Genomic DNA, 25677 nt, shown 5'->3' on the forward strand with positions numbered 1-25677 from the left:
TATTACTTGCTTTTATTTTCACGTGACAAACTTCATAGCAATTTACCATATTTTAGAGCTAATCCTTTTGGTGAAGACATCTAATATATCTTACAGAAACTGAAAAATACATGATCACAGAAGCAAAGAAAATCCCAAATCCAATTTTGTAAATAATCTTTTTATAGATCCATAGAAAGTGAATGCCTGGTAAAATTTAGCTAATATTTTTTTTCAGGGTTTTCCAATTTTTCTGCTGTGAAAAATGTAGTTTTAACATTAAAAAAGTTGTTAGGACAGACATCATTTTCTCCTTTATCTTGCCTATATTATTAATTCAGATGGAGATGGCAATTGGAATAAGTTAGAATTGTACAAACTACACCTAAACAACAACTGAAATAAAAAAAAAAATGAATAAAAAGCCAAAACAAAATATCAAAAAGATTATCTATCTTAGCACAAATTATCTAGTAAAACATAATTCTAATAAAATATAAAAAATATAAAATTTATAATTTCCCTCCATAAATTATCCTAATGCCTGAAGTGAACTGAAAGTCACTCAGTCATGTATGACTCTTTGGGACTCCGTGGACTGTAGCCTGGCTGGCTCCCCTGTCCATGGAATTCTCCAGGCAAAGAAAATAGGAGTGAGTAGCCATTCCCTTCTCCAGGATATCTTCCAATCCCAGAGATCAAACCCAGGTCTCCCACATTGCAGGGGGATTCTTTACCTTCTGAGCTACCATTCTAATGCCTGAAATTAAGTAAAGTGAAAGCCTCTCAATCGTGTCCAACTCTTTGTGACGCCATGGACTATACAGTCCATGGAATTCTCCAGGCCAGAACACTGGCGTGGGTAGACTTTCCCTTCTCCAATTCTAATGCCTATTTGCAATCAAAAGCATTAGTTTCAGCATTGCTGTCTAGGATATTAGTAGCGCGCATGGTCTCGGAATGTTAAACACTTTATTCCTACAGGCACTCAGGGTCTCATTTACATACAGCTCTCAAGTTGCATCTTGCAACGCTGTGTATCCATGGGAAACAAGGTCAAATCCAAAGGGCAGGAAAGAGTAATAGATAACCTGAAAGCAGAAGAAGAGATCTGAGAACTCGTTTAACACAGGCCTCAGCGACACACTGATTTTTAAAGAAAAATATAAATCCACAAATATAAGCCACAAAAAGAATACCTCATACTGACAAGGACATCTCCATCTCGAAAAATGAAGAGAAGGATGTTTTCCTGGGTGACATCATGAAAATTGGCACTTTTTTCATTTGCAAAAAATAAATCAGGTTTCCACAGACACTTGTACATTGTAGGGTCCACGGTCAGGGCATCCGAGCCCCGGAAATCACTAGGGAGCTTCAACCTGGGATCGTTCCATTTTTGCCTCAGGAAGATGTTGACTCTATAATCCTGGAAAAAATTATGCGTGCATGTGTGTGTTTACTGCTATTTTTAAGAACACATTCAGCACCAGAATAAAAAGGGTTCAAAGATTAGCAGCACAAACATGCTTGCTCTTCTAACATCAACTAGGATCACAATAGCTCATGTATCTTTTGTGTCTTTCTAATGACTCTACATACATCCTCTTAGCACTTGCAAGTTCAAATGTCATCACAGTACTTGACCATAATTGCTTTACCTTAACACAAACACTAATTATACCAGGCGGTTAGTTGGTATTGTCATAAAAGCATATGAGCTGCTAAATATTACCATTATTCTTCCCTCCAAAGTAGGATAAATTTTAGTTAAAAATAAATAAGAAGCCAAGAGAAAATATTTCACTTGTCTTTTACTCAACAGAAAATTACAAAAATAATTTATATGTATATAAAACTACGAGGGGGGTGGTGGAGGCATGGAGTGGGAGTTTGGGATTAGCAGATGCAAACTATTATATATAGGATGAGTAAACAATAAGAACCTACTTACAGAACATGGGGAACTATATTCAATATCTAGCAATAAACCATAACAGAAAAGAATATGAAAAAGAATATGCATATGTATACCTTAATCACTTTGCTGTACAGCTGAAATTAACAGTACAAATCAACTATATTTCAATAAAAGTAAAATGCTACTGCTGCTGAGTCACTTCAGTCGTGTCCAACTCTGTGCAACTCCATAGATGGCAGCCCACCAGGCTCCCCCATCCCTGGGATTCTCCAGGCAAGAACACTGGAGTGGGCTGCCATTTCCTTCTCCAATGAGTGAAAGTGAAGTCGCTCAGTTGTGTCCAACTCTTCATGACCCCATGGGCTGTAGCCCACCAGGCCCCTCCATATTTTCCAGGCAAGAGTACTGGAGTGGTTGCCATTTCCTTCTCCAAAAGTAAAATAAATAAAAATAAAACTATACATATAACACTGGATTATATACATATTTGAGAAAGAAAAGAAAAATTGTCCTCAATAACTCATACAAGTAAATGATTAGAGAGATATTCAAATAAGATTTGGATTATGCAAAAGAGTAGAAAGTATGTACAAAAGTATGTACAAAATTTGTACATATTATGCTAAATTCAGCAATAGTAGAAAAACATTTGGGAATCCACTAAGTAGCTGCTTACCTCAGTTTTTTGCCTCTCTCCAAAGTTTTAATTTTACAACTTTGTAAAACTTGCGTTATATCAAGACACAGAGATTCTAAGAATATATGACCGTAGAAACATATTTAACACCTCAATACATTTATTTGCCAGTGAAATGGCATTCTGACACACATTGGCTTGTTAGTACATAAAGTCAAACTCAGCATTGTGGCATCATGCTCAGGTCTTTTGATTTTAATTTTAGATGCTGAACTGAGAATATGCACAAAAATGTCCAAGGTGTAAACCACTTTGGGCTTAAGCATCCTTATTTTCAAGTATTCAAAATTCACAAAATAGTATCTGTCCATAGCCTTTTGATGTGATCAAAATGAAACAGATCATCAACTTCAAATCAAAATGCAAATATTTAAATAGGAAGAGATAATAGCTTATCTTTTATTAAATAATAAGATCTAATATTATTATTAGAAGTGAGAAATAGCTCCATCCATCAACAGAAAATTGGATTAAAGATTTACTGAGCATGGCTATGCCCATCAGAACAAGACCCAGTTTCCCCCTCAGTCAGTCTGTCCCATCAGGAAGCTTCCATAAGCCTCTTATCCTTCTCCATCAGAGGACAGACAGACTGAAAACCACAATCTCAGAAAACTAACCAAACTAATCACATAGACCACAGCCTTGTGTAACTCAGTGAAACTATGAACCATGTCATGTAGGGCCACCCAAGACAGATGGGTCATGGTGGAGAGTTCTGACAAAATGTGCTCCATCAGAGAAGGGAATGGCAAACCACCTCAATATTCCTGCCTTGAGAACCCCACAAATAGTATGAAAAGGCAAAAAGATAGGACACTGAAAGATGAACTCCCCAGGTCAGTAGGTGCCCAATATGCTACTGGAAACCAGTGGAGAAATAACTCCAGAAAGAATGAACAGATAGAGGCAAAGCAAAAACAACACCCAGGTGTGGATGTGACTGGTGATGGAAGCAAGGTCTGATGCTGTAAAGAGCAAATATTGCCTAGGAACCTGGAATGTTAGGTCCACGAATCAAGGCAAATTGGAAGTGATCAAACAGGAGATGGCAAGAGTGAACATCAACATTTTAGGAATCAGTGAACTAAAATGGACTGGAAGGGAGACAAGGAGCAAGACCATTCCCAAGAAAAAGAAAAGCAAAAAAGCAAAGTGGCTGTCTGAGGAGGCCTTACAAAATAGCTGTGAAAAGAAGAGAAACAAAAAGCAAAGGAGAAAAGGAAAGATATACCCATTTGAATGCAGAGTTCCAAAGAATAGCAAGGAGAGATAAGAAAGCCTTCCTCAGTGATCAGTGCAAAGAAATAGAGGAAAACAATAGAATGGGAAAGACTAGAGATCTCTTCAAGACAATTAGAGACACCAAGGGAATATTTCATGCAAAGATGGGCTCAATAAAGGACAGAAATGGTATGGACCTAACAGAAGCAGAAGATATTAAGAAGAGGTGGCAAGAATACATAGAAGAGCTACACAAAAAAGGTCTTCATGACCCAGATAATCACAATGGTGTGATCACTCACCTAGGGCCCAGACATTCTGGAATGCAAAGTCAAGTGGGCTTTAGGAAGTATCACTATGAACAAAGCTAGTGGAGGTGATGGAATTCCAGTTGAGCTATTTCAAATCCTAAAAGATTATGCTGTGAAAGTGTTGTATTCAATATGCCAGCAAATTTGGAAAACTCAGCAGTGGCCACAGAACTGGAAAAGGTCAGTTTTCATTCCAATCCCAAAGAAAAGCAATCCCAAAGAATGCTCAAACTACCGCACAATTGCACTCATCTCTCACACTAGTAAAGTAATGCTTAAAATTCTCCAAGCCAGGCTTCAACAGTACATTAACCGTGAACTCCAGATATTTAAGCTGGATTTAGAAAAGGCAGAAGAACCAGAGATCAAATTGCCAATATCCACTGGATCATCGAAAAAGCAAGAGAGTTCCAGAAAAACATCTATTTCTTCTTTATTGACTATGCCAAAGCCTTGACTATGTGGATCGGAACAAACTGGAAAATTCTTCAAGAGATGGGACTGTGAGCCCATCTGACCTGACTCCTGAGAAATCTGTATGCAGGTCAAGAAGCAAGAGTTAGAACTGGACATGAAACAACAGACTATTTTCAAATTGGGAAAGGAGTACGGCAAGGCTGTATATTGTCATCCTGCTTATTTAACTTATATGCAGAGTACATCATGAGAAATGCTGGACTGGATGAAGCACAAGATGGAATCAAGATTGCTGGGAGAAGTATCAATAATCTCAGATATGCAGATGACACCATCCCATAAGGATGGCAGAATGCGAAGAGGAACTAAATAGTCTCCTGATGAAAGTGAAAGAGTAGAGTGAAACACTTTGCTTAAAATTCAACATTCAGAAAACTAAGATTATGGCATCTGGTCCCATCACTTCACAGCAAATATATAGGGAAATAGTGGAAACAGTGACAGACTATTTTTTTGGTTCCAAAATCACTACAGATGGTGATTACAGCCATGAAATTTAAAGACATTGCTCCTTGGAAGAAAAGTTATGACCAACCTAGACAGCATATTAAAAAGCAGAGATATCACTTTGCCAACAAAGGTCCACCTAGTCAAAGCTATGGTTTTTCCAGTAGTCATGTATGGTGAGTGTTGGACTATAAAGAAAGCTGAGTGCAGAAGAATTGATGCTTTTGAACTCTGTTCTTGGAGAGAACTCTTGAGAATCCCTTGGACAGCAAGGAGATCCAACCAGTGCATCCTAAATGAAATCAGTCCCAAATATTCATTGGAAGGACTGATGCTGAAGCTGATGCTCCAGTACTTTGGCCACCTGATGTGAAGAACTGACTCATCTGAAAAGACCCTGATGCTGGGAAAGATTGAGGGCAGGAGAAGGGGAAAATGGAGGGTGAGCTGGTTGGATGGCATCATTGACTCGATGGACATGAGTTTGAGTAACCTCCGGGAGTTGGTGATGGATAGGGAAGCCTGGTCTGCTTCAGTCCATGGTGTTGCATAGAGTCGGACACGACTGAGCGACTGAACTGAACTGAATGATCCGTCAAAATGATAGGTATTCCAAAAGTATATACACTAAAAGCTATTTTATTACCTCCTCTAACTGCTGTGGAGGGTTTCCTTGGTGGTTCAGATAGTAAAGAATCTGTCTACCAATGCAGGAGACATGGTTTGGACTCATGAGTCAGGAAGATCCCCTGGAGAAGGAAATGGCAATCTACTCCAGTATTCTTGCCTGAGAAATCTCATGGACCGGAATTTCCCATGGAAAATCCCAGAGGAGTCTGGCAGGCTATAGTCCATGGGGTCACAAAAGAGTCAGACACAACTTAGCCACTTAAACAACAACATAACTGCTGTGTCTTATCAAATCATCAAAAATTGCATCTTTAATCCTCAGTATTTCAAATATGCATTCGTGGTATTATGATAAAATACCATGTCCTAAACTGATATTTAAGGGTCAGATAACAGTGCCGATGTATCTTTTATAAGCCTGTTATTAACGCCATGTTATCTTATTTCAGTCAGTGATCATGATATGAAAATTTTGAAGATGAATTTCTTAATTTAATGTTTCATTTGTTTAATCCATATAAAACTATAATATCATCATACAGGTATTTACTGTGTGCTAGGCATATTTGATTTAACTGCCTTACAAAAGGTCTTTGTATGTGCTTCCTATTACTGGGAAATACAATGTAAGCCTATCATCATGTTTTCCTTTTTGTCTGGCATTCAGGGAACTAAAAGTAAGCCCTACAGCCCAGCAGTCCCCAACCTTTTGGCATCAGGAACTGGTTTCCTAGAAGACAATTTTTCCATGAATGTGGCGGGGAGTGGGGTGGTTCAGGCATAAGGTGAGCAATGGGGAGTGGCAGATAAAGCTTCTCTTGTCCCCCACCAGCTGCTCACCTTCTGCTGTGTGGCCCATTTCCTAACAAGTACTGGTACTGGTCCCCAGCCTGGGGATTTGGGGATCCCTGTTATAGCCAATTGAATTAATGCATAGCTCACTTGCTGATATGACTATCATCGTATGGCTCCTGAACATTTAGTACTATTTCAATTACTTCATTGTATTTTTGATATTATTAGATACCACAAATCACCTCTAGAAACAGGGCTGGATAAAACTGAAGTAACTGTTGAGACATTGCCACAAACTGATAAGAGTCTTTCAGCATTATTTAGGCACGGCTCCCAAGCAACTTTGCCAGTGTGGCTGCTAAAATTAGGATGCTGGTTCCCTCTTTAATGAGTTAAATGAATCACTGACATGTCTTCACAATAAGCAGTTTTTTCAACCTTTTAAAAATTGTGGTTTGTTCTCAAAAAGTGAAACACAGAATTACCATATGATCCAACAATTCCACTCTTAGGCACGTGCCCCCAAAAATTAAAAGAAGAGACTACAACTGATATTTGTACACACTTTTCCATAGCAGTGTTATTTACAATAGTGAAAAGGTGAAACAATGCAAGTGTCATCAGCAGATGAATGGATAAACCAAGTGTTGTATATACATTTACATCATGGATTATTACTCTGCCATAAAAAGGAAAGAAATTGTGGTACATGTTACAACATGAATGAACCTTGAAAACATTACCCCCTAAAAATCAGGACTAAGGAAGAATTTGCCCAGTATTACTACTTAGAGCAGGAACATAGGGGCAAAGCAAACTCTGGGGAAGAAAAGCATTTAAAGGGCTGGATAGAAGTCTGGGAAAAGGTAGAAAACCCTGGGAATGTGATTTCACCAAACCAGAGTCAAAAGCTTTAAGATGGTCAACAGAGCAAACACTATCAAAGGTCAAATACAATCAAATTGAATACTTTCAGCAAATGAGGAAGCCATTGACGATTTCAGCAAAAACCCTCGTGGAAGGACAGAGGAGCCTGGCGGGCTACAGTCCATGGAATCGCAGTCAGACACGACTGAGCGACTAAACACAGCACCGCAGAGTGGCATATAGCAAAAGCAAGATGGCAGAGGGTTAAGAGGGGAACAAAGAGTCCATTTATAAGATGGAGATAAAATAACACACCCACAACACAGGGTTTTTATGAGGAATAAATGAGAAAACATACATAAAGTACATGAGCTTCACTTAACTATATTATGTGCGAAGCAAGCATTTTGTTTTATTGGGACATACTCATCATGTTGTTATTCTTTTATAATGTTAGTAATAGTGGTTAATAGGCTTTTTGCTTCAAAAAAAATCCTGCCTATACTGTAATTCATTGGGTCTGCTCGGTACTGTGCCAACTGACCTACAGTTATACTAAACAGTAACCCCTTTCTAGGTCACAAATTTTGAAACTGTGCCTTGAGCATCTACTGAAATGAACTCTTCTTGCTTCCAGCTGCACTGGGATAAGCTCAAAATACTATTAGTTTGGACTCTCTACTATAATCCTGTATCAAATTTTATTTAATAGAACTCCAGAGTTGTTTTAGAATGAGCATCACTGAAAAACTGGAAATCAGTTACTTCATTGTATTATTCTTGGTCATTACAATTTACTATCTCATTATGAAAGTCCTTCCAAGATGCTTTTCTATTAGCTATGTAGCTAGATATTATTATAGTGAATACAAGTTGCTGCAAGTTTATATAAGGAGTGTTTAAAATTTTTACAATTTAAATTAATAGCTTTAGCTTCACATTCATTAGAAGATAAAAGCTTATTAGTTAGTATGCTTTGATTCATTTTTATGAGCATTTCTAAATAATTGCTAGTTATTGGCACTTAAATGCTCTATGTTAAGATAACTAATTTGGAAACCTATTTATTTTCATTTTCAATTACTCAGTCATTATAATTACAACTCTATCATATTATTTTGCAATGAAGAAATTCCCATCAGAAACAGACTTCTTTTATCACTGAAAAATTACTTAATTGTTTTGAAAGAACTTGGTGACAAATACTATCATTGTTCATCACAAATAGCACACTAACAGTCATGATCTGGAAAATGGATGTTTTCCAAGATTTTCAGTACCAATTAACATCCAAATTAAGCTACTTCTCAAGGCAATAAAAATTTCACAAGAAGACATTAAAACTAGTTTGTTTCATTAATGATATTTTAGTTTTAAGAACTGCTTTATATCTTGTGTTATCGTTAGGATAGCTAGTATGGTTCCTTGTAATTTTTACCTAACTCTTACATATGCAATTTTTACTCTTTTTTTTCTTTATGGTAAAAAATGGCATTCATGGAAACAAAGAAGATCAAATCTCATGGTGTCCGACAGCACTACATTTAAAGTTCTGGCAACAGACCTTGTTTTTCAACCAAGCCTGGTCTGAAAAGGATTTAAATTTAATCCTCAGTGAGGTTAGACATTTCATGCAAGAACTGCAAGCTAACAAAACGTCAGTAAAAATTCTTAGGTTACACTTTATTTTCCTCAATATGACATTTTTAAAAGTTTTATTAAACACTATTCTGTAACACCATATGACTATCTAAATTTTTCTAGATCTATGCCAATATTCCATTTTGATTGGGGGTGCCTGCTATGTGGTGCAACGCAGCCACCTTAACTATAACCCCCATAAGTGTTGCAACCTGCCAGATCAGATACACAGAAAGTTCTCAATATATTTCTGTTAAATACATCAGTGAAGAATTAATTTCCATGACATTTCGACAGATTAGGAGATTGGTCCAGCATTATTTACACCACCTATTTTATGGTGCAAATTTTCTATATCAGTTGATAGTGACAAATTACAGGAAGGGAAGTAAAACTGGGGCATTTCTCATCCTTCCTGATTGTCTAAGACAGGTGACTCTTGCAAAACACTGGGTTAGTAGTGCTTACCTGCCATGCAGCCAAAAATCCACATGTAACTTTATTGTTGGCCCTCTTTATCCATGGATTAAGCCAACCAACCAACCATAGCTCATATAGTACTATAGTACACAGATAGTCCTATAGTGAAAATGGTAAAAGCGGACCCATGCATCTCGAGTTGTTCAAAAGCCAGTTGTATAATACTCTGACTTATGATGTCAAATCACCAAAGCTTCTGAACAAAACAGCTAGAAGAAATAGAGTAAGAATGATTTACCTTCATTTTGAGGTAAATCCACTAAAAAGTAACTGACAAGGAAAAGAGACAGAAATACAGTATATATTAACTAGTAAAAACATAGCTTCTCTTTCTAGTTATGTCCTTTTGATGATTAACTTGAGTCAATGAGACTTTTAGTAATCACTGCACACAAAAAATGACTGGTTATTTTGGCATTTCCATATATGGAAACAGTAATGTACATAATCAGAGAGCCATCTAGCAGCATTTGGGAGAAAGTCATATATAATCAGATAATTCTCCAAGAGAATTTGGGAGAAAAATTTATTAACTAGTGTCCACCAGCATGTGTATCAGTTCCTGAATGCTGCTATAACTATTAGCAACAGTCAGTGGCTTAAAGCAAGACCAATCTTGACCTTGTAGGTCTGCAGTTCAGAACATCAGAATCAGAGTCACTGAGCTGAGGTCTAGGCTGGTTCCCTCTGGAGGGCTGAGCAGCCAGTCTGATCCCTTGCTTTGCCCAGCGTGGCAAGACTGCCTGCATCCTTTCACCTACATCCTCTTCATGTCACCCCCACTACACTGGTTACATCACATCTCCTATTACTGACTCTAACCTCCCGTCTCCTCCCCTAAGGACCCCGGTGATTATACTGGGTCCACTTGATGATCAGGATAATCTGAATTGCAAGACTTTTAATTTAATCACAGATGCAAAGTCTCTCACTGTGTAAAATAACACGGGTTCCAAAGATTAGAATATGTTCCTCTTTAGGGGACAACTATTTAGCCTAGCACAGGGCACAAACCCTGAAGATGAATAAGCAAGTGAAGAAATTAAATATTTCAAGATTTGAGTATCTAAGATGCAAAGTAGACCAAAAAAATGGGGCAAGCATGTCAATATTATCTTATAATAAATGAAACAATGTTGGAAAGTTAATAACAAAAGCAATAAAATATACAGAATAGTAAACTAAGACAAGTTTTAAGAAAAGAAATGTAAATTTACATATATAAGAAAACAATATAAAATAAAATTGTTCTAAAACAACAAAGATAAGCAATTTCCAAGAACCAGAATTAAGCTCTTTTAGCTGATCCCAAATATGACTTTCTTCTTGACAGGTATAACTGTGTTGCTCAAACTGAGCTGAAGCTTACTATTAAAACACACAAAAAGCTCATGCAGCAGAAAGGCATATAAAGTTTGGCAGGATCATGGATTGTAGTGTAACAAAAATTCGATATAATTACAAAGCATGTCTACACTCAAGAAAATGGATTGTATAAATATGGTTTATTTCCATGAAAGGGTTCTTATGTATTTCTGATGAGGCAAAATGTGTACATAGATTGTTATATCATAATATCTAATTTTCTCCCACGAGTGCAACAGTTTACATTTTCTATTATAAAAACCCACAGATTTCAGTCAAAGGTAGGAATTGAATGGAGAAATCAACAAATAGTTTAAGCATAACCACAGAGCAGATGCCACTTTGCCTCTAACAAACCTCTGTTCTCACTGATTCGAGGGTCTTAGTTCAGTTGTCACCAGCAGTAGCATATAAACTGATATAATAAATGATTGTTGTAACAACTTCAAAGAGGAAGATTACATTTATTTGATGATTTGGGTAATGCTGCTATTAATCTCAGTAACTACCACTTACAGCGTTAATAATGAGACCTTACAGAAATGGAAGGCAGCAGAATGCAGATGAACACACAGACATGAGAAATGGGAACCATAAAGCTGAAAACTGAGATGAGAAAACAAGCTGAAAGAGCACATAGCCCTGGAGATTGGAGAGTTTAAGGAGTATTTATATGGCTGTGATTTTTCTTCTACACAGTTACAGATTGTGAGACTGCTTTCTGGTTAGCCACTGACATTTAGCATCTGAATTAAAAGACAAACAAGCAGGAAGGAACGTTTTACAAACAGAATTGGTTAAAATATCCTTACAGTGTTGATGCCCATCGCTTCAACGGATTCTTTGTTAGATAACGAACTTTATACACTGGGGAAAAGGGCTGTCCCCTTCCTTCAAAAGTTGCAATGATAACCCTATATGCAAAACAGAAAAAGAGACACAGATGTACAGAACAGACTTTTGGATTCTGTGGGAGAAGGCAAGGGTGGGATGTTTCGAGAGAACAGCATCGAAACAAGTATATCATCTAGGGTGAAACAGATCACCAGCCCAGGTTGGATGCATGAGACAAGTGCTCGGGCCTGGTGCACTGGAAAGACCCAGAGGGATCGGGTGGAGAGGGAGGTGGGAGGGGAGATCGGGATGGGGAATACATGTAAATCCATGGCTGATTCATGTCAATGTATGACAAAGCCCACTACAATACTGTAAAGTAATTAGCCCCCAACTAATAAAAATAAATGAAAAAATAAATAAATAAAAGAGAAAAAAAAAGTTGCTCCACCTCTGTCTGCAGCTCTTAACGTTGTACCCACCACCAGGCTCTGGAGTTAAAGTAGAAAGACTTGAACTGCAGAGGAAAGCCTGGCCAATATTGAAGTTTCCAAATTTTAGGACTTCCTTTATTTCAGCAGACCTTTGTAGGGAAGTTTCTAAGGGGATATTAATAAACAAAACCTCAACTATACAACAGAGTTACTAACAAACATAAATGGTTCATTTTCTTTAAGATGAGATTCTACTGTAAAATATGACATTAACTTGCAAATGCATCACAACCCTATAGTCACCACCCCTTTAGGGTTGTGATGCCAGAATAAATATTGTTGCTTTATTTCTATAGTTTTTCCACTCATTTTAGGGTATAACATATCAAGTACACAAAAGATTCAAACACAAGCCTCTCTGATATCACAGTGTTCAGCATACTATTTCCAAGAACATATATCCTGTATTTAGACAAATCTAAGTCTCTCTACTTTTCCAGCCTCTTGTTCTGGGGTATCTTTTTGCTTATTTACTTTTGTTTTTTTAAGAAATATGCTCCTTGGCTATTACCAGAAAAAGATGAGATCTTTTTTTTTTTAAAGACGAGATCTAACAGAACTTTGTAAATCAACTATACAACAATAATTTTTTTTTAAATGACAAGCAATAACAAATTCTGTTTAGAATGTGGAGAGATTGCACACTATTAGTGGGAAATCAAACCAGTAAAACTATGGAAAACAGTATGGAGATTCTTCAAGAAACTAAAAATAGAACTATCTTATGATCCAGCGATCCCACCTTTGGGTATATGCCCAAAGGAAACAAGACATCTAGAAGAGATGCTTGTATTTCCATGTTCACTGCAGTATTATTTACAACAGCTAGAGTATGGAAACAACCGAAGCACCCATCAATGAGTGAATGGATAAGGAAAATGTGGTATAAACACACACACACACACACACACACATACATATAAAGCAGAATATTATTCAGCCTTAAAAAAAGGAAGGAAAACACTGTCATTTACAACATGAATGACCCTGAAGAGCATCATGCTAAGTAAAATAGACAGAGAAAGATAAATACTCCATGGTATCACTTATATGTTGAATATTAAAAAAAAAGTCAAATCCATAGAAATAGAGAGTTGAAAAGTGATTGCCAATAATTTGCAGTATGGGAAATAGGGAGAGGTTGGTAAAAGGTATAAACTTATGGTTATAAAGTTAGAAGGTTTGAGGATCTAGGCTATAACATGGTGACCATAGTTGTTAACACTACTGTGTACTTGAAATTTGCTAAGAGAACAGAACTTAAATGTTCTTATAAAAGAAAAAATATACACAGGAGATGATGGATGTGTTAATTATCATGATGGGGGAAATCCTTTCACAATGTAGAAGCATATCAAATCATCACACACGTGTTAACTTTCTTACAGTTTCACCTGTCAGTTATACCTCAGTAAAGCTGAAAAGTAAATAAGCCAACTCTTGGTGACTGGAAGAAAAAAAAAGAAAGAAATACCCGCTCAAAATATAACTGCTTTCCACACCTGTGTACCCTCCGAGTTACCCTCCTGAGTCATCGCTACTATTTCTGATTGGCATTTGTAACAAGTCATGAAGAACAAGTTTTGTCTTAGACACATTTTTCCCCTTAGAAGACATGTGGTGTTATCTCTATATGGCTAGTAGTTTGTACCTTTCCTAACTATTACACAACTAGGTATTAAAGAGTTTGTTTTTTGGTAAGAGTGAGCAAATCTATAAAATATCACAGCCCTGAAAGAGACATCTGTAAAAATCTGTTTTAAAAGTATGAAATAAACATTGCCAAACCAAAAAATAATTACAATAAAGTAGAATATTTAAGTCTATTTGATGAGCATGGTTCCAATTCTGAACCTTTAGGCTATATCTGCACAACACAAAGGGAAAGATAGGTTATTTCATCAAAAGAAATAGCAGATATAAATAATTTGGCCCCTCTGCATAAAGGTCTCTAAATTGACAAAACTAACACTCTACTGTCATTGCACTCTTTACTGTTATTTAATCAAGTAAATTCAACATGGGCTTCCCAGGTGGCGCTAGTAGAAAAAACCTGCCTACTAATGCAGGAGATGTAAGAGACTCAGGTTCAATCCCTGGGTCAGGAATATCCCTGAAGGAGGGCATGGACAGAGCAGCCTGGTGGGCTGCCGTCCATGGAGTTGCAAAGAGTTGGACACGACTGAAGCGACTTAGCATATACACACGTATACATTCAACATGAGTCTATTTTTCAGGTTTGCTCTGCCAATAGTATGGTGACCTGGGCTCACTTTTTGCTAGGCAAAAGCAGAATTCATTCATTTAGTTAATCAATATTAGTTAATAATATGACATTATTTATGGACTCGCTCATTGAGGACCTACTGTCTTCTGTATTTTATGGAAAATGAAGCAGCAGAATGCACTGTTTCTGACTTTGAGAGGTTAATACTCCATCAGAGAACAAAATGAAAACACACACACAAGAAGTGATCAGTTTAACAAACAAACAAATGACAGCAATGAAAGATGTGAATGGAAAAGGGGGCAGAGAGTGAGAGAATGTAGCTCAGAGTAAGAGGCTCTGCTCAGACAAAAGATGGAGATCAGAGGTAAGAGTGCAGGCTGAAAACCGGTGGAATCTGGCCCCAGCAATTGGTGCTCTGGGTTCCCTACTGTGAAGAGTGAGCAGGAGGACGAGAGAAGATCACATGAAAAACCATGCACTGTTTTATCATAATTCTCAAATATCCTGTAAGAAAGTTCCTACCCTTTTTCTGTTAGCCCTTTATCCCAGGTGTTTTCAGCTTGATATAATCAACGATGGACTGATGGGATCAAAAGAAGCACACTGTTAACTCGAAGGCATTCAATATTTATTAAAGAATAGATACATTAATGGTACTTAATGAGCTAGGACACATGTGTTGCTCTTGTGCAAATGAGGGAAAAACAAAAACAAAAACAAAAAAAACCCCCCAAAAACCCCTGTATTAGTTGTCCTAAAATGCAGGATAGGATTGGGGATGTTTCTAACAGGATGTAACCCCTCTGTCATGGTGTTTTAGGGGTAGCATACTGGTGCCATGAAAGATAAAACAGGGTACAGGGGAAAGCACAGATACCAAATAGATTTCCTAGAAGTTTCGCCTTGAGAAAACCGCATGTCTCACTCTTCCTTATGGGAAGTGCTTAAACTAGTCATATTTTCAAATGATGAATGCAACTCCTGTCTCCTCAGTGATACATACATGTCTGTACATTGTTTCAGAGCTATCTTGTTCTATAATATACTAGATACACAGTCATTTAGGTTAACTAAAAGTCACTGGAAGTGAGTTATGGACTTGATTTCGAAATAACTAATTATCCAAACTACACAATCTCTAAAAAAAAAATCAAGTATTCAGAGTTAAAGACATGCCTTTATGAAAAATAAATAACATTCTCATTACAATATATTTTACTATGATATTAATTAATACAAAAATGTGTCATAATTTAAATGTAACATACAATTTTATAACATACTATGCTGCTCCTAGGAATACAGGAATACATTCTTTTTCTAGTCTGAGATACCCCCTGAAAAGCTGCAATGTGTTCTAATCATTACTATTAGATTCTTAATACACACTTTATATTATTACTTTAAAAAAATATAAATATCTCAAAAAATGATGCCAAAAACAAAACTTTTAAGCCTTCTTCCTCTCACCTGAAGTACCATTTTAGCATGTGGTTTTTCAAAAAGAGTATAATATTAATATTTTAAAACATTAATAAGCAAGTGGACTTTCCTGAATGTCTTTGAGAAGTTGAAGGGTAACTGAACCACACGTCACTCAGGGCATCCACGAATCATCCTTCACAGGCTTCTTTGTCCCTAACACCCGACTCATGCTGGTCAGCAGCATGACCCAAGCAAGCACCCACCCCAAGCTTCTCTTTTCTGCCCCTTCCTTCTCTTCCTGAGCCTTTCCTTGTTCTTTCTTCATGTAACATAATCTTTTCAGGGAGCTCTGCTGCTCTACTTTAGGAAAATCAAATTTGCTTTTTACAATTCTCTGCTTCACACATCACAAAATTAGTATAAGAGAGAAAACAAAGATTATCCTCAGAAGACTAGAAGAAAAAAAAATCTATGAACACAAATATTATTGAATGCTCATACACATAAGCATATTAGGAAATAATGTTGCACCAGAATACTGACTGCACAAATCCCTTTCCCAGGTGGCATCCAGTTAGTTGTTCAGAGTGAAAGTGTTAATTCTCCCAATTCTCTAAGCTTCAATGCAGTATAAAGACTAAATGTGAACTGCAAGAATACAAAGGCAGTGAAATCACTAATTGAACAAAACCATGAAATTTGAATATTTATACTAGGAAAGAGCATGCATTTTTTCCCCTGAGAACCACTCCTTATTTTTCAGTTATAATTTCTTCTAATATTTTCCAGTTAAACTATTCACAACAAAAAATATTAAATGAATTTTAATCTTACCATTGTTGTCTCTTGAATAGATCCAAAGCTGTTGATAAAAATGTTGACTACGACATCAACAGGAATGCCTGTCAATAAAAATTAAGGATATATTTTAGTGGCTGTAAAAACCTGGGTCAGAATCTTCGTATTTCTATGGTTTATACTGCTGTTATATTTTTTCCAATCCACACAGATGTATAAACCTATGGTTTCAAGATACATGTTCACAATTGCTATTAACTTATTCTTCTAAATAGGGATCAACACACAAACAAAAAATGAGTTATGTTGTTCTTCATAGCATTATTTATTCAGAAATATTTCTCTCTTAAATTGCAGGGACTCTGGGAAAATACATTTACCTTAAAATTTTTTCAATTGGGCTGATGCATTTACTTTAAGATATTGTGACTTATTTTTTTAAAAACATCGTTTAAAAATATGATTTATGTTTTGCATTTTATAATCTTTCAAATTTCTACCTAAAATGGCAAGCAGAATACAAAAACAATTACTATATTTTGATTTTTAATCCATGAAAATGTAAACTTAATCAGACATACAACAGAATCATTATAAAGATTTTTGCCTGACCTGTTGGAAAATAATTTTAGAGTTCATAGAGTGAGAACTGAGGTATAATGTTGCCAATTTCTTTCTTGCTTTCTTTTTTTTTTTCACTCATTGTGGGTTGCTGCTTGGGCTAACAAAGGGAAAATGTGAATTTAGCCTTTTGGCCACATAACCTCTGACTGATGAAAAACAGGTGTCGAATCAATACATGGTAGACATGTGACAACCCAGACCATGGTGCTGTTGAAAGTAACAGAGTAGGTTCTGGTAATGAACAAAAAACTCTGTTTTTACAACATCGTTGTATAACTTCAGTTGACTAGAAGCAGCTGCAGGCTTTTCTTTTGTTTTTTTTTTTTTCCTTGTAAAGGAAAAAAAAATCAAGCCTCCTAATGTTAATGCGATCTACATTAGTACCTGTCCTTAGCCAGCAACAAAGATGGCAGTTTTCCAGAGATATGTTCATATAACTTCCTAACTCATCAAGAGGAAGAAAGAAAGAGGGAAAGTAAGAAAGAAAGAAAGGATGGAAGGGAGAAAGAAAGGCAGGCAAACACATACAATCTTCCTACAACTTTTATTGCAAGTACAGTTTTGGTTTTTAAATGGTGTGATAGGTGGTAATATTTTATTGGGAGTAAAAATATAGTCACGTTTATTCACAAAGTTAACATGTTTTTAAAAACCATATGGCTTTTTTTTTTTTCAGCCAAAGCAGAGAGGGATTTTTTTCTAAACCAATGTAAAACACTAACGAAGAGTAAAAAAATAATTTAAATGCCTATCAGAGCTTTCTTTATTCTGAAATGAGTATATGGCTGTTCTCCTACAAAGTAGAATTTTGGTGTCTGAATGAGAGCCAGAGCCTAAATTTAAATTATTAAGGTTAAGAAGACAAAGTACTTAGAAAACCCATCACACGGGTCAGCCAATTAATTCACAATAGAAAACCCATCACACGGGTTAGCCTATTGATTCACAATATACCTTTTTCTTCTAAACCCTAGAACCATATAAAACTATTACAAGTAATATTCTGGTTACCTTTAAACATTTTTTGTATTTAATTGCTCAGACATAAGAACATTACAGAACAGTTATTACTGTTTTGAATATCCAAAATAAATGATTTTACACAGATAAAATTAGGTTTTAAACCACAAAGAGTGGAGATATTGGAGGGGGGGAGCCAAACCTTTGAAATTTGGTCTTATCCTGGGATCATAACTGACCAGCAGCCTGTTCAAGATATTGCTGGTAGAGTTGGCAGGTACTCGGGCTAGGTCCTCTGCTGACTGTTGCCTATAAGAGAAAAAAAAAAAAACCCTGGTAAGTATTTAGAAACAGCAAGCAACAGGCATGGGTGATTTTCATTAGAGGAAAGACTTTGCTTTTTGAGACAAATATATAGCATGTCTTTTCCAAATAGAAGTGAAAAGTAATAGATTTTATCAGAAGCCCAAAAGATATGTCATAAAAAAAAAAAACAGAAAAGTAGTCCAGCACTTAATTTTAACAAATGCATAAACACTGCCCCAAATAATCCATGTTACTTTCTTTTAAATAAAGTTAAGCAGACCTCTTACTTGTCCTGAAGCAATATGCAATCAAAATCTAGACAAGCACAAAGGAAGGGCAGACAAGGAGTTAAGAGAAAAAAAGAGATAGTTTTCAAATAATATATAATATTAACCTTCTATCTAAGCAAAAAAGTATGTGAAGACTACAAGATGATATGGCCAAAGAGACAGTCCAAGAATTTATAAAATTTATAAAAGTCATCTGACACTTATAAAATGATACTGTGTAAGAAACACACAATGAATGCTCTCTGTGGAGTTCATGGTTGTTTAGTTGGTAAGTTGTGTTGGACCCTTTTGTGATCCCACGGACTGTAGCCTGCCAGGCTCCTGTGTCCATGGGATTTTCCAGGCAGGAATCCTGGAGTGGGTTGCCATTTCCTTCTCCAGGCGATCTTTAGGACCCAGCGATCAAACCCTAGTCTCGTGCACTGGCAGGCAGACTCTTTACCACTGGTCATCAGGGAAGCCAATTAACTCTGGATTGGTAAAAACAGTTCCTTTACTATCAGACCAATTAAATAAAGGGAAGTACAGAGGCCTGAGATACAGCTGCCTTTTTCTTTTATTCAATATATATACATATTTGCTATCAACTATCAAAAAGAGAAAAACTGCCATATTTTTCTATTGTAATTAACTTTGAACAATGAATCTTGACTAAATTGGTAGTTGCTTGGGAGCACTTAAACTGTTCCTTGGAGGTCTATGAAAACTGTTCTTTTGTTTACCATTTGTTTGGGATCTATTAGCACCCATAAAATCTTATCATATAATCATTTTCCCAGTCCAAAAATCAGTTCAGTTCAGTTGCTCAGTCGTGTCTTACTCTTTGCGACCCCATGGATTGCAGCACACCAGGCCTCCCTGTCCATCGCCAACTCCCGTTTACTTAAACTCATGTCTATTGAGTCAGTGATGCCATCCAACCATCTCATCCTCTGTTGTCCCCTTCTCCTGCCTTCAATCTTTCCCAGCATCAGGGTCTTTTCAAATGAGTCAGTACTTTGCATCAGGTGGCCAAAGGACTGGAGTTTCAACTTCAGCATTAATCCTTCCAATGAATATTCAGGACTGATTTCCTTTAGGATTGCCTGGTTGGATTTCCTTGCAGTCCAAGGGACTCTCAAGAGTCTTCTCCAACACCACAGTCTGAAAATAATATCCATGAAAATCACAAGGAAGATTAAAACTACCCTTGAGCATCCAGCATTGTCTATTCTGTATCAATAAGATGCGCTCCTGTATACTCAGTCTCCTCAGTCCTGTCTGGCTCTTTTGCAACCCCATGCATTGTAGCCCGCCAGGCTCCTCTGTCCACGGAATTCTCCAAGCAAGAATATTGGAGTGGGTTGCCATGCCCTCCTCCAGGGTATCTCCTGACGCAAGGATTGAACCTATGTCTCTTGTATTGCAGGCAGGTTCTTTACCCGCTGAGCCACCTGGGAAACCCCATCAAGATGGTAAAAGTATCAGTTTCATAAATGACATTAATTTATAAGAAGCAAATAATGTAATACATTTGATTTGTTTTGAGATCCCAGCTCTGATATATCAGGCAATTTTGTTCTTTGTTAATTATGCAACAACATGCTGATAATATGTAACCGCTATAGGTGAAATATGACAGTAACTAGCATTCCAAAAGAAAAAAAAAATCTAAAAATACCATGAGTTAATACAGACAAACTTTTCAAGTAGCTATCAGAAAGAATCCAAACCATTGGAGAAATAAAGTGAAAACCAATTAGTCAAATCTCCCCAAAGTACAGGAGATTAAGTAGATTTAAGTTCTATCTCTTGACCTTATCAGCTCTCATATCCTACCTACTTGCAGGTTTTGGGGACTGGTAATGAGATTTTTCCATTTCATTGCAAGGGAAATTGTAACCTTCTTAGAGCCAACTGTCATCCCTAATCAAAAGATAGAAAACTCCAAAGAAAATGAGGTTATTTTGGAAAATTGGATATTAGGATGAAAATTAGTGTCCAAATCCATCTACAGGTTTTCTCATTCAAGGAAGGAAGGTAGAATTGATGGACTGCAAACTACACTTGAATAGGATCATGTAAGAACTGTTATTATTATCTCTCAATGTAAAATCCTTCAAAAGTCCATTTCTTCTAAGTAATGGAATGAACCAGACATCATAAAGTGAATTAACAATAATGGGGTATTAGTTCCCCAACAAGGGATCAAGTCCGTGCCCCCCACATTGAAAGTGTGGAGTCCTAAATACCAGCCAAGTCTCACAATAATTTCTGTGGTAGAGAACTTTTCAGCCTGACTTTTTTTTCCCAGCTGTGAAGGGAGGCAGAATATGACACCCCACAATCTATACCTCTTCAGCATTAAAATTATTTTGAACCAAAAACACTTGAAGAAAAGCAAACATAGGGACAGGATTTCTCTGAATTCTTCTTATCTGCCTATAGTCAGACACACTGCTATATTTAAAATAGATAACCAACAAGAACCTACTGTATAGCACATGGAACTCTTTTTCAATGCTTTGTGGCAGCCTGGATGGGAAGGGAGTTTGGAGAAGAATGGATACATGTAGATGCATGGCTGAGTCCCTTCACTGTTCATCTGAAACTATCACAACATTGTTAATCAGCTATACCCCAATATAAAATAAAAAGTTCAAAGAAATTAAAAACAGAGAAAGAGTTTCTCCAAAAGGAACCCTCTTGTCTTCAATCCCCTCCCCAGAAGTTTCATCAACTGGGTAAGATGACTCATCACAGGAGAGAACACCACTTGATACCACACCCAAGAAAACTGAGTCACAAACATCACACCTCTTTCATCTCTTCTCCAGATCAGTCATCTTTTCTAAAAATCATCCACTCTCCCTGGAGGTCCACCTTCTCCTCCCCTCCCCCTTTCAAGATGGTATATAAATTCTCAAAACTCAACACTCTCTCCCATATTCAATTTTGCTTTTCTCTGATGCTGGCCCATATGCACATAACATTAAAAGTTAATGAATGTGCATACCTTTTATCCTGTTAGCATGACTGTTGTCAGACTACTTCACAGACCCAGCTATTGAGGATGGGGTGGGGAAGAAAAAGAACCCTTTTCTCCCTTACAGCTGTAAGTCAAGTCACCCAAATTCATCTTCGAGCCCTTCCAACTCACTACCAGACTTTATTTTTCTTCCGATTGTCAGCCCCCCTTAGTGGAATATCATAATTCCTACTCATCGTTGAACTAATCTACACTATTCTTTAATACTGCCCCTCTAAAATGATGCCTCAATTATACTGGTTTACTCTAATAAACTCAAACTGAAAAATCTACTGTTGGGCCAACATCCATTGGACCACAGAGAAAGCAGCAGAGCTCCAGAAAAATATTTGCTGCTGCTGCTGCTGCCACCAAGTTGCTTCAGTCGTGTCTGACTCTGTGCGACCCCATAGACAGAAGCCCACCAGGCTCCCCCGTCCCTGGGATTCTTCAGGCAAGAACACTGGAGTGGGTTGCCATTTCCTTCTCCAATGCATGCAAGTGAAAAGTGAAAGTGAATTCGCTCAGTCATGTCTGACTCTCTGCGACCCCATGGACTGAAGCCTACCAGGCTCCTCTGTCCATGGGATTTTCCGGGCAAGAGTACTGGAGTGGGGTGCCATTGCCTTCTCCAAGAAAAACATCTACTTCTGCTTTATTGACTACACCAAAGCCTTTGACTGTGTGGATCACAACAAACTGTGGAAAATTCTTATAAAGATAGGAATACCAGACCATCTTACCTGCCTCCTGAGAAATCTGTATGCAGGTCAAGAAGCAACATTTAGAACCAGACATGGAACAATGGACTGGTTCCAAATTGGGAAAGGAGTATGCTGTATATTGTACAGTGTACTTCAAGGCTGTATATTGTCAGCCTGCCTATTTAACTTAAAGGCAGAGTACACCATGCAAAATGCCAGGCTGGATGAAGCACAAGTTGGAATCAAGATTGCCAGAAGAAATATCAATAACTTCAGATATGCAGATGACACCACCCTTATGGCAGAAAGTGAAGAGGAACTAAAGAACCTCTTGACGAAAGAGGAGAGTGACAACGCTGGCTTAAAACTCAACATTCAAAAAACTAAGATCATGGCATCTGGTCCCATCACTTCATGGCAAATAATGAAGAAACAATGTAAACAGTGAGAGACTTTATTGTTTCGGCTCCAAAATCACTGCAGATGGTGACTGCATCCATGAAATTAAGATACTTGCTCCTTGGAAGAAAAGCTATGACAAACCTAGACAGCATAATAAAAAGCAGAGACATTACTTTGCCGACAAAAGTCTGTCTAGTCAAAGCTTTGGTTTTTCCAAAGTCATGTATGGATGTGAGAGTTGGACCATAAAGAAAGCTGAGAACCAAAGAATTGATGCTTTTGAACTGTGGTGTTGGAGAAGACTCGAGCGTCCTTTGGACTGCAAGGAGATCCAACCATTCTATCCTAAAGGAGATCAGTCCTGAATATTCATTGGAAGGACTGATGCTGAAACTGAAACCCCAATACTTTGACAACCTATTGCAAAGAACTGACTCATTGGATAAGACCCTGATGCTGGGAAAGATTGAAGGCAGGAGGAGAAGGGGACAACAGAGGAGGAGAAGGTTGGATGGCATCACTGACTTGATGGACATGAGTTTGAGCAAGCTCTGGTTGTTGGCGATGAACAGAGAACCCTAGTATGCTGCAGTCCATGGGATTCAGAGAGTAGGACAAGACTGAGTAACTGAACTGACTCAATTTTTTACAGCTTTTTCATATCTACGTGTTTATTACTAATTATACTGAATGTACTGACTGATTCTTGGGGTATCCGTGGCTTCTATGGTTTTGTAATTCCCTACACTCATGTGGCAATAAATGCATAACACCCCAGGCACTCTCCACCTGCCAGCTTTTCTAGGCCAGTTTCAGTCTCTGGATGCCCGCGGGTACTATAGTGGTAGCAGCTGTGCTCAGCATTTCCACACGAAGAACATTTGCTCTTCAGAAATTCTCTTAGGGGAAGGATTTTTTTTTTTTTCTCAGAAACTTCCCAGCATTGGCCACTGCTGAACCAATCACTAGTAAGGAGCAAAAAGCAATGATGATTGGCTCAGATCTATAGTCTGGTAAAGAACAGATACTGGAGAACCAACCACCATGTCCATTACATGATTTCACTTGATCATCACAAACACTCACTTGGTTACATAGGAGAGACATGAACCACACAGAAAATAGTTTTTCAGCAGAGAAAGAGGAAAAACCGGCTAGGTAGAGAGTGAGAAACAGATGAGTAAACAGAGCATAAGGTATGTACATATGGAAACCAGGACACAGCAAGGATCAGAGATTTTCCGAGGTGGGAGAGTCAAGAATGAACCCTGGTAACCCCCACTACTGGCCATCATATCACAAACCTGTCATTATACAAGTGGAATATTATCTATCTTTTATTACTATCCATCCAGCTTTAAAATCATTAGTCCTGACAATGTGAAGTCACCCCCTTTCTACAACTTGCCAGGGTCTCTCTTTCTTCCAGTCATCTTCAGATGCTGGGACTTCTCTGCACAGTCAAACTTTTAAATATCTTACTTGCTAGTAAGCGCAAAAGCACAGTTTTGGTTGACCAAAAAAAATCTCTTGAAATTAAAACAAGAGTATATCAAACATGTTATAGACCTTTCTTGTTATTCTTATTTGTGTCAGTACATATTTTCATGTCTTTGCTGCAAGCAACCAGATACGAATCCTTAATTAACACTTCACTCTTCTTTATGTTAGAAATTCAAAGATATTTTAAAATTTAAGTGAAATCTCATGTAGTTTATTTTCACATACATGAATCCAGGGCTTTTTTCCCTACCTAAAAAAATGGAAATTTTTTTTTCAGCTTCGTCAATCCTAAAACAACATTAAAGTCATCTTTACCCATTAAGTATATATATATATATATATGTATATATATATATATATATATATATATATAAGCCACTTTATTTTCTTTCAACCAATATCTGTCAACAGTTCTGATATTATTACAAGATTGATTTCATGGAAATATGATATTAATTTAAGACAATAATTGAGCCTACTCAGGCAAAGTGATCAGATGGCTAGAGAAAATAATGTCTTGGACCAAAAGACTTTTTACAGTCTGTCCTCTTTTGTTCACTTGCCTAAACTTGAACTGATGTCATGACTAATATGTAAAGATATGCATGGAATGGACCAGGCTGTATAGCTGGATGATGTAATGTTTTCCAGAACTAAAGGAAAAATCCAGAAATGTCTTTCCAAAGGGGGAAGCTCAGTTTTCCATTAACTGCAGAATGTTCTTATTTTCCGTGACCCTTTAGTGGCCAGACTGCACAGAAGCATTTCAAAACGGGGGCACACAGGCATACTGGCTGCATGTCCTCCCTTAAACCAGGAACCTGAGACAAAGGATCGTTTTGTTTTTTCAGTGAGTTACAATGCAGCAACAATATCACAGGTCTTCTCAGACCTGAGTGTGGCATGGAACTGTCCAGCTTGGGGCATCTCAAGATGGGAGCTGCAGAGTTTTCTACAAGCACAGGACAGCAAGGAAAGAGTGAAGTTTGCACAATGTGTAGGTTTTATTATTTTTCCTCTTTACTCTACGGCAGTGGTTGTTTTATTCTTTTTTTTTTTTTTTAGCACCACAGACATGCTGAGAATCTGATAAAAGTTATGTTCTTCCCTTAAAAATTGCCCACAAAGTTTGCAGTTCTGAGGTTTCCCCAGACTGTGCCCCACAGATTAAGAAACTCTCCACCAGGACTTCCCTGGCAATCCAGTGATTAGGACTCTGAGCTTCCACTGCAGGGGGCACAAGTTTGATCCCTGGTCGAGGAACTA

General features: G+C 37.3%; 1 protein-coding gene across 4 annotated transcripts in view; it reads right to left on the reverse strand.

Annotated features, from left to right (window-relative positions):
* GLRB (glycine receptor beta) overlaps nt 1-25677 on the reverse strand; it is a 93806-nt gene that overhangs the window by 34620 nt on the left and 33509 nt on the right. For 3 of the 4 annotated variants that reach the window (XM_070474942.1, XM_070474943.1, XM_070474944.1), the window contains exons 3-6: nt 18402-18508; nt 16652-16719; nt 1179-1408; nt 988-1070 (exon numbers count right to left, since the gene is read on the reverse strand). In XM_070474942.1, the coding sequence (XP_070331043.1) occupies nt 988-1070; nt 1179-1408; nt 16652-16719; nt 18402-18508 (488 nt within the window). Of the gene's footprint in view, nt 1-987; nt 1071-1178; nt 1409-11646; nt 11749-16651; nt 16720-18401; nt 18509-25677 lie in introns of those variants that run through there. The other variant, XM_070474945.1, reaches the window with a different exon arrangement.

Source organism: Odocoileus virginianus, chromosome 12 (genome assembly GCF_023699985.2).
Source record: "Odocoileus virginianus isolate 20LAN1187 ecotype Illinois chromosome 12, Ovbor_1.2, whole genome shotgun sequence".
Classification (NCBI taxonomy): domain Eukaryota; kingdom Metazoa; phylum Chordata; class Mammalia; order Artiodactyla; family Cervidae; genus Odocoileus; species Odocoileus virginianus.